A 16808-nucleotide genomic window follows, 5' to 3' on the forward strand; every position below is an offset into this window, starting at 1 on the left:
TCCCATCCATCTCTTTCTAGGCTTTCAGCACTTCTCCAACCTAAGTTGTCCTTGGCAAAATGTAAATCTTTTTTTGTCCGTCGCACTTTGTTTAGCAAAGCTGTTGTTACACTCTGTTTGCCTAGCAACGCTGTTGTTAAACTGGTTCTTCGGGTCATTATGCCGCAGGACATGAGTGGTAAAATTAGAACTGTAGGACTGACAAAAGAAGGAAAAGTCTTATTCATATTAGAAATGATTTATTATGTTTTACTAATTAAACTCTTAAAGAAGACACATCTGATTGCTAGGCTTCCTATCCCTTGTCTCTGCCCTGATACCAATCCTGGTTCTATATAAAGGACAGATTTAGAAATCCATGTAGGGATACAGATACATTGCAGTGAAGTAGTTCCTATCTTGAGGTTACGCCTGTTTGCTGTGTAACACTCTTAATGAGTCCACAACTCCTGTAGATAAGAAGTGGTTTCATGACGTCTGTGCGGCTGTCCGTTGTGTAGGCATGTCTTTAGTAAGATTTGGACATCCTCAACTCTGGTTGTGGTCTATGGGGGTAACATGCCTCCCCACTGGGCCGATGTTAAGTGGATGAATGACAGTAAGAGGCCAGTAATGACTGACTGGTAATGGACAGTAGCCAGTAAATCAAAGTGAGTGGGCAGGAGATCCGGATATCAGTACTGCCCGCTTGTCCCTTAGCAGAAAAGTGTTAAAACAGCATTGCATGTCCAAAGATGGAGGTTTTTCTGTGGAAAATATTTCCTGTGTCTGAACTTTGATGTGCATCTTGACATTGGATAGTCTCCCTACGAATAAGTTATTGAGGATTTGTCACATATCAACAGCCTTATATTTAACAATTGAAGTGTTCTGCTATGTCTTTAGATAACAGAGTATCTATTGAGTGTACCTGACAATTCAATAGCATATCTACATTTTTCAGAAACCTTAGTCGAACTTGAACTCACTTACGTATGTTCATTATGAAGTATTTAAAGGTGTATTTAATTGATGATTGAATAGTTAAAAACCCAGCAACATTCACAGATGCCGAGAGAGAACAACATACTGTGTTTAGTATGACATCACTTTGAATAGCTTTGATTGTTATAGCAGATAATACAAATCTTAAGGTGTGTATGACAGTTCAAAGTGATTAATTGTTTTATTTGTGTACTTTCCACATGAGCCTGTGCCGTGGAGTGACGGCAATGCCAGAAATCCCGGCAATAGAGTTGTTCAATTTCATATTGGGTGTCGATTGTTACCTTACCAAATCTCACTTTGAGGAGTTGAATTGGTGCTTGATGACATTTTCTTTGTATGGCTTTTGTAGTATATAAAGATGGATCTTCAAATCTGGTAGCAAACAGTCACTGATAACATCAAATCATTTTGAAAGATGACATGTTCTCAAGTCTCTAAAACCATTTAGACATGGTATTTGTTTTTTCGTTTTAGATGTCTGTGGTAATAAACTACATACTTCTACACACTAATATGTGCCAAAAGCAAGTTCAGTGAAACCATCATTATTAAAATAATACAAGACCACACATGAAATGAATAAATCAAAAAACATGCTCGGTCAGGACAAGAAACATCAGCTATTAGGTTAATTTTGGAGGGATCCAGTCACCTGATAACAGGGAAAACGCATAGGAGATATAACATAATTCAAATGTTAAGGTAACTCTGTAAGTATGGAGATGTAACTAACTGCAGTGTATTGGTGTTTTTGTATCTTCAAATATGTGTGTGTGGGGGGGGGGGGGTCAGCCATTAGCTCCGTTTGTAAGTGTGACAACAGCGCCTTCAACCAATGTGAAATGCATCAATCTGGTTGTGGAGAAAGACGTTAAACTGAAACAATCTCCTTTTTGGCAACAACCAGAAAAACAAACACCGGGCTGGAAAGAAAGGAGATTAATCCTTTAAGTCAGGTCCAATGCTCTCTGAGCAAAATTCTTAAGCCAAGTCAGGTTTTTACATTCTTTCTCCGTATTCCTGCTCGATGCTTTGTGAGGCATAAATCCTGAGTCTGAACAAACCAGTTGTGTAATGAAAGAATAACTGTGTTGGGTTCGCCCAGCAGAGTTGGTCTGAATGTAAGCCCGCTGACATGCTGCGAGAACGCCCATTTGTTGACATGAGATCAGTGCTCGCGGGAGCAGTTGTTTGGAATATCTATAGGATATTGATATTGATTACTGCTGTGTGCTTAAGTGCGCACAGAGCATTTTTCCCACTCCACCCGAGCCAGAATAATGAGAGCAGAGAATGGGGAGTGGTGGCACACTGCATGTATAATGCTGCGATTGGAAGTATTGTCATGGCTGTTGATAGTATAACCGTATTGATGTGGTCCTGTAGCATTGTATTTATCCTGGATAAGCTCAAACCAAGATTATGAGCAGAGTGACACCCAACTTTAGCCATAAGCTGATGTCAGGGGCATTACTGAGGTATAAAAACACCTCAAAGGGATAATTTGAATGGAGTTGTGAAGGCACTTTTATTAGCGATGTGTCTGTTGTCTGTATTTGTGTCGGGATGGATCCCTTGTCTTTTTATCTGCAAACCAAATCTACCAACGGGTACAAATAAATAACCTGAACCTGACCTGTACTTATAGTCAAAATATATTACCTACAGTTGATGCCTGTTAACAGTACCCCAGTCGAGAAGAAGGTATTACAGAAGAGCAAGATGCTGCTGTGGACGTGTGAAACATATTTAAGCCACCCAAAATTAAGGCCCATCTATTTGTATCCGTTGCAGTGTGTGTCATGCAAAGTCATGCATCTCCTCACATGCTTTCAATGGAGTGGTGGAGGACAGAGATAAATGTTTATTTCCCAATCAGACTGTGAGGTCTCTAGACAAAGCGGTAAAAATAATCTTGTCGTACAATTTAAACTGAATGAGCTTTTTTTTTATGGATCAGCCTCTCTTTCAGGATGTCTCTCGGCAACATTTCCTTCTTTCTTTCATGCTATAACTCCCTATCTGTGGTTGGCAATATACTGACTTTGGAAGTAACACGTACAACACTACTTTTAAACATGCAAACTCTTCAACAAATATTTCTATTGTTTGCGAGGTCTGAGTGACTATCAGAACACACCATGAGACTGCAGATCTGATTGAAACCCCAAGTAACATTCTTTGATGGTGCAGGTAACTGGGTTATTATTGGCTGTGTTTATGTAAACATATAATTATATCTCCAGTATCTGCTCACTCTGTTTTCTCTGCTCTGATGTAAGACCATCTGTTAGGTGCTTTACTGCAGAGCCCTTCCCTTTTGAAAGAACAGCAATGCAATCACTCACTTTCCTTTTAACTGCTGTGGTTGGAGCAATCCATACACCGCTTTCCCTCCATCCTGTGTGAGTGTGTCGTCGATCAGTGTGTTATCAAATAGTAGTTTCCAAGGCCTCCATCCAGCCCTTTCTTCCTCAGATTGTCAGTCAACCTCATTTAGTGATCAACTCCTTCTCTCCTTCATCCTTTCATTCATCCGCTCTTTGTTAGGTCGTTTCCCCCGACACACCCTTCCTGTCTCTGGAAAGCTGGCTACAGCTAATGTTATTAAGGTACAGCCTTCGTCCTGAAAGCTATAAATCATTGCTCCTGGGCCTGTTGGTTCAGTAGGCCTTACTGAGAACCATGTTGTCCGTGTTTGTGGTTGATAACTGAGCATACACCTGTGAGAGTCCATTCAGCAGAGCTTTAAAGGTATTGTGGGAAAAGAAACGTGTCTAAACTGGCACTGTCTGTAGATTAATGCATACTAAATCAACAGAGACGGTAAAAAAAGAGTTCATTTGAGGTTCAATACTGAGGCTGTTAAAAGCCTCTATTTTACTGAACAATAAGTAAAATAAACGGTATGAAAAAAGAGCCTCTAAAAGGATTTAAAACTCCTGCTTTGAGCGGTTGTGTAATGGTGCCTCTCTTCAACAAGTTCCAGCAAAGTCTGTGTTTGTCCTCTATGCTGATCAGGTGAGGGTGTGTTTAGGGTAACACACACACACTCACACACACACACACACACACTCACTCACTCACTCACACACACACACACACACACACACACACACACACACACACACACACACACACACACACACACACACACACACACACACACACACACACACACACACACACACACGATAGATGGAAGAGTTTACGAGACCTGGTTTTAAGATTGTTTGGCATTTTGACAACAGTAATAGCAGTTTATGACAACAGCTAGATGACAGAGGGATGACATAACCCTGAGGTTTCCAGCTGGATCTAAGGTCAAACAGGTCTTTACTCAGAAATCAGTGAGGAGGTGAAATTACATCTGTGTTTTTACCACCATAGTAACATTTTGAATCCATTTCAGGAGAGACTTTTTGAAAATGTGCGACTGTACCAACATATTTACCTGATTATTGGACCAATGCACATCCAAACAGGTGGCTGAAAATGCACCTTATGGCGGACAGCTGTTTGATATCAAACCTGTGGCTTCTTGGAACAGCTATTCAGTTTCGCCCTGAATTTAAAGAATACTGGGTGCTTTTAGGCCTCCAAATCAGACTTCATACATTAAGATTTACAACTGGGCCATGATCTACTGGACATACCGTTATTGTAGGCTCAAGAGATGCTGCTGTTGTTGGATCAGCACCAACTGGCTGTGATCCATAGCTTCTGTTGATACGTTAGTGAATTAATAACTCGCTAATGTTTCTATAATGTTTTTATACATCTTTCTCTCTTTGAGAAGACCTACTAATCTTGCTGAAATATCATTTAATGAACCCAAAGATCACTAGATAAGTGAAGCACGTTGCTAGTGTTTCTGCATGTTCCACCAACGGCCTGATCTGGAGGAGAGGTTTTGTTCGTTGTCAGTGGCAGCAGCACTCTGAAGTGTGTGTATTTTAGGGTAAGTGGTGTGACCCCGTGGTGTCAACATGAAAAGTGTGAGTGCTACAAATCCTTGAGAAGAGGATGAACTTGAGAAGAAGTGTTATTTTCCGACCCAGGGAGCCATTCTCACAGTCCTCTGTTTTCTTTTCTCCTGTCAGGAAAGGCTTAGCTGATAAAGGACATCCTGAACTGCTGGGGTTTTTCTCATCTCACTCTCTTGTCTTTAGCAATCCTATGGTCTCACAATCCAAATGTATCACAGTCACACTCTTCATTGTTTCTCCCGTGCTCTTTTTGAAGTACTCTTGTATCTCTCCTCTCACATTCACAAAGAAAACAAGGAAGGCATTCATGAAGCTCTAAGAATGAGATCTCTGATCTACCCCTCACATAAACATGGACTGAACTCTCCTCACAGTTTAGAGACCCGGTCAACATCAGAGCCAGGTGTATCACATTTCTCCCTCCACTCTTCCAGCAACATCTGAGGACAGAAGGATTTTGTATTGTTTTTTCCCTATATAGGCCAGGCTTGTCAGTTCATGCCGTGTTTCTATTGAGACAGTATGTCCTCTGTACCGGCCTCATTAAAAGCGGCATGGTTCAGTACACAGCAAACACACCGAGTCAATCACCCACCCATCCGTCTCCCTTAGTGTCCCTGCTCTGGTCTCCATTAACTCATCCTTTCACCTTTTCATTACTGTTCCACTGCTGGCTCTGTCAACCCAATACTACAATAGCTTGACTTAGTAATGATAATGTAAATACACTTTTTGCAAATATTTACGAAACCTATGACACGTGGTCAAATAAATATCCTGAGGTTTTATTTATTTTGTAAAGAATTTTTTCCATAAGCGCCGTCACTTTTGGCGGGTTAAATCTAGTTGTACATGGCAACTAAGGCCGCTGTTTATATAGGCAATGACAAGAAATATGAAAGCATTTTTCCCTCTGCGGCAAGCAAATAATATAAAAACTAATAAAATAGCCTTTTGTGTTTTTTTTTCAAAAGAATGTTGGCTTATTTTAAAACACTTTGTTCAGATCAAATTTTAAAAAAAACACTGCTTGGTGGAAAACTTGCCCAGTATGCAATATGTGTATAATAAAAATATAGTAATGCAGTATTAACAGTAAACATCGATCTGTATTTGTAGTTTAGTTACAACTTATTCAGCGGAAATGGTCATTACATAACTAAGTATTTTTTATTACACCATGTCTCAATAATGACTCTGTGATTAGGTCTATCCATTTCATCGGCCAATACCTTTTTAATAACCAATCACAGCATTTTAAAAGGTTCCACCACACCCCATCACTTCGGAAAAACCTGTCGTTGTTCACAGTGACTTCTCGGCTTGGATCCTTTGCTTGAAATTTTCTCTGAGAGTATTTTCTGAATGTCAAGTGAGGGCAGCTGCTGCCGTCTCTCAAGCCGGTCTGTTATATAACTTAGACCCAGTTTGATTCCTCCTCAATAATGAATGATTGTTCTCCTCTTCTCGCTCCAGGTGCAGCAGAAGCAGAGTGTCAGTGGTGAGGAGGAGGACTCGGGAACACCGGTCCGAGACACTGACAGTCAGTATGGGACCTGGGAGACAGGACTGCGCACTGATGACAGGTAAACACACTGTTTTCTTTTGTCTCAACACATAGCCACACACACATAGCCACACACACAGCCATGGTGTTGGGGAAAATATCACCTCATGTTCAAAATTAATTATTTGGGTATTCTTTATTTAGATTTCCGAATGAGAGTCCTTCAAATGTAACTAAACTCAGTTGATGTATACTAAAGTCTGTGTCGCAAACAAAATTTAAATTCATACTTTTTTTCACTTTTAACATCAATGTTTTGCTATGCAAGCTCAAAGAAAACAAAGAATGAAAATTCCTTCTTCTTAATGTATCAGACATCTTCTGTCATTGTTTAAGCTCTGGCTAAAATGACAGGTTTATTAATACAGCATATTTAAAAAAACAACAATCATTAACCATACTGTTTTACAAAGACGCTAACTAAAACACAAGAAGGATCAGTTAAAAACACAAACTAAATAAAAGTATAATATAAAGCAATACAAACATAGAGTATTTTGATCAAATCACAGCACAGCAGCAGTTTTGCAAGAACAAAATCAAAATCGACGATCTTTGTTTTTGTTTGCACTACCCTGAAACTTCACTGACCCCCTGTGGTCAGAAAATATCATTACAGTGTTAACCAATAGCAATAAATATAGATATTATATCAAATTTGTATAAATATAAGATGTAGTCTATTTTATATATAATATATTTATGTCCATCCTTCTTGTTTCACCTTTACCCTGTTGTTAGGTGCGTCAGCTACATCTGTGTTTGCCACAGTTGTGTCAACAATAGGGAATCAATGACTCACTCTGTTTGATTGAACAGTAGGATTGTACCTGCGGTTAAAGCAACCACACATTTGTGTTTCGGACATGTTTCCTATTTTTTTCTTGTCTCAACTTCAGCCTCAGTCCTGCCACTCCCAGTTCAGAAAGTAATCTCAGCCCCTCGCCAAGGAAGCCAACCCCCCCGCACACGCTAGCTGATCCCGGCTCACAGTTTGACGCACCGGACGGCGTTCCTCAATCCACATTTGAGAGCCAGCCGCTCCCTTTCCCTGATGTAAGTGTTTCTGAGTTAACCACAGCTGCCGTTTAAACCCCTATTGCTTCATTAGAGACCTGATTTTTGGACTGTGATAATACATATGAGACATATTTTTCCATTTTCTGTTCCAATTTTTGGTAGTTAATTCTCAACTCCTATATAAGTCTAAAACTGTAGCCAGAGAGCAGAATCATCAATGGTGCTGCCACTGCTGTTATGTTAACAAACAGCCTTTTAAAGAATTACAGTTCTGCAAAGGAATTCCAATTTGGTAGCCATGCTCTGGATTTCTATTGGTTAAAAGATTTGCCTTTTGTTACGGTGGAAAATAATAATAATATATAATGTTATGCCACTATTCACTAAACCACAATTAGGTGGTTTTAACAATTCTCGTCATGACACCTGTGCATTTGTTCCTACGGATATGTTTACATGTTGGCTTATGTGTTTCTCTTGTGTTTGGATGTCCAGGCCCCGACCACTCTGTTGGACACCAGCGCTCTGCGCTCCAGAGCTCACCTGGTGAAGAAGCGAGCCCCGAGGACCCGCCCCTCCAAAGCCACCCATCAGACAGCAGCACTGTCACCGGCTGAGGGAGGAGCCACAGACGACTGGCTCTACAGAGACTCCACAGGTGAGCAGCAAACACAAGAAGATCTAGTGACCATGCTTTATTTTTATAATAAAACCAATACCTGACAAAACAAACAAAAAAGCATTTGAAATTGTTAAGTGTGGCCAGGAAACAAGATTTAATGTTCAATTAAAATGTGCTACAACATGCATTTGTGTTTGAAGCGTAGCAGCAATATAGCTACAAACACAAAGAGCTCTTTTTTGTCTCTCAAATGTGAGTGCAACCAATTAAAAAGACGCATACCATATTTCAGAAGGGGTGCATTATTGAAAGCGTTTCAGAAACACTGGTAGAAAATAAGCACTTTATAGTTAAATTGTGATGTTCAAACACTACTGTCTAATGTTTTATTCTGTATGTTCTCACGTGAGAGTGAAAATATATATGTTCCCAATGACAGAGGTGAAGGTTGAGAGAAAGGACGATGACTCGGACTCTGAGGAGCAGGCCAGAGGAGGAGCCGAGGCCAGCCCTGCTGTTTCCTCTCAGCCGCAGAGGATCCCCCTGTTCACTGGGATGGACCCTTCAGCTTTAAAAGTGAGCCTCATCATTTATAAGATTAGCTAAAATCTATATTACTGTTCTGTCAATACCTTCGACTAATTCCTCAGATATCCAAGATGGCGCCGTGGATGGCAGCCTCAGCGTTGTGGTCTCCTGTTCTTTGTTTTTAGCTCCGTTTTCTATTCTCCTACTTAGCGGATATTTAAATCTATTCTTAGTGGTCAAATGTTTATGGGAATCTTTTATTTCCCTTGCTTTTAACTTTGTTTATTTCTGTTACATTTTTAGAGCAACCAAATACCAGGGTCGAATTCCATGTTTGTTTACCTACCTGCTATGTCATCTTATTATGAATTAAAGTACCTAAATCTGTCCCGCTCCTGTTGTCAGGCCCATCTGAGGAAGAGGGGCGACACTGACAGCCAGATGGATGGAACAACTCCCTCTCCTTCACAACTCTCTCGCTCTCCCAAGTCCCCCTTCCTCCCCAGGGCAGCGCGAGTACTGCCCCCTGCTGGTGGGAAAGAGAATGGGTAAGCTCAATAATTATTATAAAACTTGTTTTCTTTGCAGAGGGAATCTCATTGGACCGAGCCAGGGGTTGGGTTGCTGATTGACTATAACATAAATGCTGCAAATAAGAGAGCAATGCTACTTTTGTGAATTCCTAAGTAATGTTTTTATTTTACCATTCTCTGTGACCTCTTTTTATTTGAATTGCACATTCTGTAAACGGTTTTCTTTTAACTTTAAACTTAACACAAGATTTAAACCATAAACTCAGTAATTGCACTGCTAATTGAGATTTTCCCCTAAGTTTCCGTTTGAATCACCACCACTACACTTTGTATTACAGTCCTCTGTTTGTCCTGCATTCATTCATCTCCTTTTCTCTGTGCAGTGAAGAGGACTCACCCCAGTGGTTGAAAGAGCTGAAGTCCAAGAAGCGTTTGAGTCAGTATGAAAATGAAAGCTAAGATATTAATGAGGTGAGTTAGCTTTTGAACTTTCTCGCCATCTTTTAGTGTGTATTTAACTAAGAATACAAACATATTTCAGCTTTTAACACCTGTCATCCTCACTCCCCTTTAGGTGGCCTTATCAGATGAATCTATATGAAATAGAAGCCTTAACGTTGGAGAGAGTAGGAGAGAGGAATCTACAGCTGCTGACCTTTTCTTTTTTTTTCTCTCTTCCCATCTGGGTTTATAATGTGCATGGTGCCTTTTTTACGGAGAGTCTCTGTCTTTTGGAAAAAGAATAAAACAAGCAAGGAGGAGAAGAAAAAACATCGTGCTGCTCTGCTTTATCCATTTCATGCTTGAACCTGTTGAAGCCTTTCTGCAGCAGGAGGCTCTTCACATGAACACTTTACTAGGGACCAGGAGAAGACACGAGGGGACGGGAGGAATTATTGGCAATAGTGCTGCAACTGATGATTCTTTTCATTGTCGATTCATCTGTTGATTATTATCTCGACTGATTGGTTAATTGTTTGGTCTAAAAATGTCAGAAAATGTCTGTGGTGATGTAAATATCTTGTTTTGTGAGTCAAAAACCCAAAGATATCAAGTTTAATATGATATAAAATAAAGAACAGCAAATCTTGTCCACATTTGAGATTTAAAATCTATTTTCTGACATTTGTTACTTTAAGGATGAATTGATAATCGAAATTGTTCTGTTTGTATACGAACCGTTGCTGTGCTACTGAACAAATACTTCGTACACAGCAGCTGTTAAGCAATGTTTGACTTGTGGGACCATGCAACACTTTTGCTTCATCACAAGCTGGAGGACAATCCAGAAAATCCTCTTGTGTTTCCTGACCTGACTTGTGTGTACAGGTCGGGACATAATGTGTGTTTTCAGTCTGTTGAGGGGAGTCACACAAGCATTGCCGTAGGACGTCAATTCAGACACTAATGATCTCCTTCTTGAACATAGAGAACAAATCACTGCTGACCTGATCTGCAATCAGAAGATGTTATATTTGTATTATGATTGATTTAACAGAGAACTAGTTTTGCGTTGCATCACTACAAAATACTTTTTTACACTCCACACAACCCTAACAGTGTCAGAGTTGCTGCATCTTGTACATATGTTTTTGTCTAAGTATATTTTTGTTTTTGTGTAAGAGGGACAGGGGACTCTGCATCTGTCAATCATGCACACTCCTTATCAGCACAAATACTTTTATAAAGAAGAAACACTAATCAGCCTGTCTTCCCCGAATGATTGTAGCGTACATCAAAAGCCATATGTTCACCTTGTAGCCCTTGTTTCACAAACAAATGTGCAATTCTTCCTCGGTTTTTGTCCCCATTAATGTGCATGCACAATCTTTGCTGTCAAACTGAAAGTGTTGGGCGCTCCAGTGGAGGGATTATTTGTTCACTACTTTGTTTAAATCACTCTATGAAACTCCTAAAAGCATATGAACATTTGCACCTGCTTTCCACCTTTACTGTAATCCTCCTCTTGATGCTGCCCTTCTATAAAGCACTTTGTCACTTGACGCACTACGGCACTGACCTCTGCCCCTCTTGTCTCGTCTCCTGTGTTGTCGGAGTTTTTCTCATGCAATGCAAGTGAATGTGTTGAAGTCCTCTGGGGGGATTGTCCCTGGTTTCTATGTACATGACGTTTTACTTTGTCATAAAGATTTGAGGGTTTATTTTTTGTCCTTTTCTTATTTCAAAGTACAGATGAATATTGCACTGTGTTGTACTGGCCAGTGTCCTAAAGTGACTACATTCTTAATAAAATGTACTTGACTTGATTTAAAAATCGGTCTAGTTTGTCTCCGGCAGAGTTTAACCCCTGTGGGGAAAAAAACTCAATTATATTTCTTTTTAGGAAAGATTGGTTGCTCAGTATTCTCAAGTGTAGATTAGGATGTATCAGGTGCTTTTGGAAAACAAGGAAAAAACAGGAAGTCTTTCAGGCACAATTTTAAAAAAAGGAAACCACAACGAAGAAAATATATCATAAAGATTGTATTATGAAGGTGTATTTATTAAAAAGCCAACATGTTTGGACCACTGTCCATTTTGTATTCAAAGCTTTACTTCGTCAAAAGAGGTCCGAATAAATTGACTGGAAATTATTATTAAAAGGGTTTTATATTTTCTATAGATCCCCTTATTATAAATTATTTCACAATTCACAGATTTAATACACTCCCATCCTGTGAATGGACATATTTTTGACACTACTAACCTAACTTTGGGATAAAAGTTTGAGGAAGTTGTCTAACACCAGAGTTTAATCCCTATGTGTGTGTGTGTGTGTGTGTGTGTGTGTGTGTGTGTGTGTGTGTGTGTGTGTGTGTGTGTGTGTGTTTGTGCTGAGCGGGGCTGTTTGCTGAATCCTCTTGGCTCTCTCTCCCCGTGCCCGCACACAGTGCTTGCTGGCAGCCGGGCGGACAGGCATGGCAGTGTGTGCCAACACAGCTGCCTATTGAGAGGCAGCGTTACGGACACAATGTGAGCGACAGACTTGCTGTATCAACAGCTCCCCCTTTTTTGCTGTTGTGGCCAGAAATAAACCATAAATACCCCCCCTATCCCTGCCCTCTAATGGCTCAACCCCACCAAACACCAAGTGGCACCGAAAAAAAGAGGGACAGTACCATTTCCTAGCAGGCATACCCAGGTAAAAAGCTCACTGTGGACACAGGCGGGGTAATAAATCCAATGCAATGGAGTTAGATGATGCTGCGTCAAGTGGAGACCAAGGTTTGGATGATTTCTTTAAGGGATGATATCATCTTTTGTATCATATTCAGTTAATGATAATCCTTACTTCAGGTCAAAGGAATACAATCCAACTACTTGAGTCATAAATTGCAATCTTGACATTGACTTTTTTCCTCCTGTCTGTGTCTCTGTCCCTGAACATGCATGCATGATGGATGGTGCATTGCCTGTGTGTCTGCTGCTGGCCCAAAGTGGAGGAGCAGTGGATCAGGAGGATGTCAGAGCAGCAGAGTGCCCCGGAGCAGCAGGCTGCAGGGAAGAGCCAGGGCGGAGTCGGAGCCACGTATAAGGTACTGGAAAACAAGAGTGTGTGCAGGGCTAGAAACCTCAGTGGTCAGGGATGGATCCACAATGTCCTACTATTTGATCAAAATCTCTTAATTTATGAAAAGTATTATAATTTCACATTTATTTCAGATATTTCAGTATTTATTTTTTTAAAGATTGTTTTGCATTTGCTACCTCTTCATTTATTATTTAACTACATTTTGCTGCTTTCACTTAAGTAACATCTGCAATGCAGGATTTAACTAATAGACTAACAGAGTATTTGAGTATATTATGATGTATAATATATGTTTGGTGACACCACTTCTTTATGACCAATATGAGCCCCTTGATAAAGGCTTATATCCAAACCACACTTAATGAAGACTGACTACTCACTGTATTTTTAAACAGGTAGTAAATCTGCAGCTTTTTGTCATCCAGGTGTTGCTGTTTGAGTTTGAGAACTTCCAGGGCTGCAAGGCGGAGTTTTCTGCAGAGTGCAAAGATGTGATGGAGAAGGGACTGCAGAAAGTCGGATCTGTGATAGTCGAGTCCGGACCGTAAGTACTACTCACTGTTCAAAACATATGTATCTACATTATAAGGAGGGCCGGGCGGTTTGGAGTAAATCGAATATCACAATCATTTTATATGACCTCGATAACAATATTGCAACAGTGTTGATGGGCTGCCTATATGTGTTTTTGTTAATAATCATCAGTAGTGCGATATAATGATTTATTGGTTAAAGAACAATGTAGAAATTAGAAAGGAAAAGTGTGTTAATTTACTGTAACACAGCCTTTAAAAGGACAAAATAATCAACCAAATATCCAAAATCCAAGGAGTAACAGTATAACAGTCTTATAATACCAATTTGATATCCATATATTGCCGTGCATTAGCAGTGAGAATAACGTTTCCTAGACAACTACTTAAAATTGTTTGGCTTATCTGAAGCTGATGTATTTGCAGGATTCTTGTTGTTTGAATCTTGAGACTTTGTATCTTCATGTAAGTTGCTTTGGATAAAAGAGACAGCAAAATGAAATGTCAGGAAAAATAAACCTCCTTTTTGATCTCTTCCTTCTCAGCTGGGCGGGTTATGATCGGCATGACTTCACAGGGGAGCAGTTTATTCTGGAGAAGGGCGAGTATCCGCGCTGGGACACCTGGACCAACAGTCAGAACAGCTACTCCCTCTTTTCTCTAAGGCCACTCAAAGTGGTGGGTGAACAGTATAATACAAAACGGACTCTGCAGCCTTTACACAAACACTTTCATTATCGATTAATTTTCCTATTGTTTGCTATTTGATTAATTTGTTGGTCTTTAAAATGTCAGAAAATAGGGAAAAATATCCATCCCCATCCAGGGTCTTTAAATGTCAATTGCTAAATGATATTCAACCTAACATGATATAAACCAAAGAGAATCAGGAAATCATCTCATGTGTAAGGCTCAAAACAGCATTTCCTGACATTTTTGCAGGTATAATTATCTTTTATCACTTATCACAAAGATGTAGATTGAATTAGATGAGGTGTACTTCAGTTTTTTTGTTACAAAAGCATGTTAAGGCATTGCCCATGATTTAAAAATCTGATGAAAAGAACTTTAAGTATAAACATAACAACAGTCGAAATACAAATATCTATGGAGTCTCTATAGAAATACACAATATACATTCTAAAACAATATAAACACAGTAAATTGAATGTAACTATAAATGCAATGAGGTTAAGAGTGATAGTAAAATATATACAAATTGTTGAGGGTTATTGAAAGAGCCACAATAGGAGTCATATGAGCTGCACAGCTAACATCGTTGGACACACTGGAGACCTTTGTAAGACTTGTCCCCATGTCTGTTTCTCCTCTACAGGACAGTGCTGATCACAAGCTACACCTGTACGAGAACCCAGGGTTCACCGGCAGAAAGATGGAGATTGTTGACGATGATGTGCCGAGTTTGTGGGGACACGGTTTTCAGGATCGTGTGGCAAGTCTGAAGGCACTTAACGGAACGTAAGACCTTCACTAAATCCCCACTTTCGTAGTCTAGTTTTTCTATATTACCTACCCAACTCAAAGCAAATAACTGTTCAATGTGCTTATTTGTAAGGGACAGGTATATAGGGAAACATGCACAGTTGCAGAAGAACGGTCCGTTGTACTGTGAATGAATAGTGAATAGTGTGCAGTGTTGGGAAATTATTATAAAATATTTAGAGTTGCTAGTTTTCTCAAAACTGCCGACTCTTTATGATCAATCAAATCAATTTACTTCATGCAACATGGAGAGAAAAGCTGTATGCTTTTCTTTGTACAATGAGGTTTTTTGGGAGGTTTTCTGTTATCTGCTGCCAAGGTTAATGACTATACAGATAAATGACACAATGCCTAGACTGACTCAAGTACTCAAACAATGCCACGTAAAAAAAGACATTATAAAATGCGGCTTGGAGGTAGCCTTGTTTTATATGAGACATGCTTACTGTTTTCCTTCCCTGCAGATGGGTGGGCTACATGTTCCCCGGATACAGGGGGCGCCAGTTTATCTTCGAGAGAGGAGACTTCAAGCACTGGAACGACTGGGAGGCCCCTGTCCCTCAGATCCAGTCTGTCAGACGTGTGAGGGACATGCAGTGGCACAAGAGGGGCTGCTTCACTGGCCCTGACCCCGCCCCGGCTCCTGGCCCTGACCCTGATCCGACCCCAGCACCTCCTGCACCTCCTGCCACAGCTGGAGCCAGCTGAGCAGGCCCTCCCCCCCTCCCCCCCACCCCCCCAACCTCCACCACCAAATACCCCCCTCCCTACGCCGCCGACAGTGCCTGCCCTTTGCCTTAACCTGAGCATGGCAAACGCTTGTGCCCCATGAGGAGTGCCATGTATGTTTCAGTGGCGAATAAAAGTTTGACCTTGAGCTGTTTGTTGCTGCTGTTGTGCTTTTAAGTCAAAGAAACTGAGGCATTCAAAATTGGAAAATCTGTGACGTACAACAACTGTTGGAAGAAGGACACAGATCCTTTACATAAGTAGAATTACCATAGTCTTTAAATACTCCATTAAAAGTAAAAAGCCTGATTTCAAAGTGCTACTTCAGTAGGAGTGCCAAATTATTCTTGGCTAAATGTTCTTTAAGGTAAGATAAGATAACATGGCCCTTTATCGATCCCTGTAGGGAAACTCAGGTGTTATAACAGCAATATATTAGGAGAGAAATACAGATATATACAGATAAGTGAACACGGTTAAACATACATATATATACACAGTTAAGTTTTAAACGTATAAGTACTCACTATGCAGAATTCCCTTTTTCCTAGTTTTGTACAATACAAATATGCTGTCTGTCTTAAGCCAATTTTAGTTACTTTTCAAATATTGTGTACTTTAGTACTACCGTGCTACATCTTACCATAAAAGTATTGATGTGTTTTATACAAAATAAAAGGTCACTAAGAGTGAGTATACTATTTTTTAACAATATTTTATAGGTCTCAGATATGCAAAACATTTCTCTGAAGTGTTGGCTCAAAATACCAAACAGATCATGCACTGTAGCATGCCATCAACCCCTCTGTTACAGCCTTGTTCCAAAAGTGCTGATTCTGTATCTGTAGCTTTAAATGCAAAATAGGTGACCTTTAAATAAATGTAGTGGTGTAAAAAGTCAAATATTTTCCTCCATATTACTTACTTGATTAAATATACTTTGTTACTTTCCACCAATGCGTAAAACTGACAAGTCATGTCAGCCATTTTTTCTGCTTGTGTTTTCCACATTTTAGTCACACATCTGAAAGCCTCGGGCATCTCTAGAGCACATGACTTATTCAGCAAATATGTGGAGAGGCATCTGCTTTACAGCAAGTGAGCTGATGTCATACTTTATTCATGCTTCCTATTAAAATAGAGTGCACTGAGTTTTCTCTGATAGTCATTATCATTGTGGACTTAGTGGTTTATGACGATGAATTGTCTCCAAGTTGACATAGGAAACTCATGTCAACATTAATCTATAATAAAGTATAGTTTTG

At 39.9% G+C, this 16808-nt stretch overlaps 2 protein-coding genes across 3 annotated transcripts in view; both read left to right on the plus strand.

Annotated features, from left to right (window-relative positions):
- Positions 1-11406, plus strand: part of si:ch73-138n13.1 (calponin homology domain-containing protein DDB_G0272472) — a 28870-nt gene extending 17464 nt beyond the window's left edge. The window contains exons 8-14 of the mRNA XM_063898152.1: positions 6453-6562; positions 7443-7599; positions 8059-8221; positions 8625-8761; positions 9119-9261; positions 9630-9717; positions 9821-11406. Coding sequence (XP_063754222.1) covers positions 6453-6562; positions 7443-7599; positions 8059-8221; positions 8625-8761; positions 9119-9261; positions 9630-9705 — 786 coding nt within the window. The 3' untranslated portion in view covers positions 9706-9717; positions 9821-11406. The remainder of the gene's footprint in view (positions 1-6452; positions 6563-7442; positions 7600-8058; positions 8222-8624; positions 8762-9118; positions 9262-9629; positions 9718-9820) is intronic.
- Positions 11407-12263: 857 nt separating this feature from the next.
- LOC134874138 (beta-crystallin B3-like) lies at positions 12264-15691 on the plus strand. Of its 2 annotated transcripts, none has more exons than XM_063898154.1 (6): positions 12264-12388; positions 12685-12782; positions 13204-13322; positions 13857-13989; positions 14648-14790; positions 15279-15691. In XM_063898154.1, exons 2-6 carry the CDS (start codon positions 12708-12710, stop codon positions 15520-15522), a joined length of 714 nt encoding a protein of 237 aa, XP_063754224.1. In that variant the 5' UTR covers positions 12264-12388; positions 12685-12707; the 3' UTR covers positions 15523-15691. The 2 variants fall into 2 exon arrangements, with proteins under 2 accessions (XP_063754224.1, XP_063754223.1); XM_063898153.1 differs by having other exon boundaries at positions 12284-12471.
- Positions 15692-16808: the final 1117 nt, after the last annotated feature.

The sequence above is a fragment of the Eleginops maclovinus genome, chromosome 12, assembly GCF_036324505.1.
Source record: "Eleginops maclovinus isolate JMC-PN-2008 ecotype Puerto Natales chromosome 12, JC_Emac_rtc_rv5, whole genome shotgun sequence".
Lineage (NCBI taxonomy): Eukaryota > Metazoa > Chordata > Actinopteri > Perciformes > Eleginopidae > Eleginops > Eleginops maclovinus.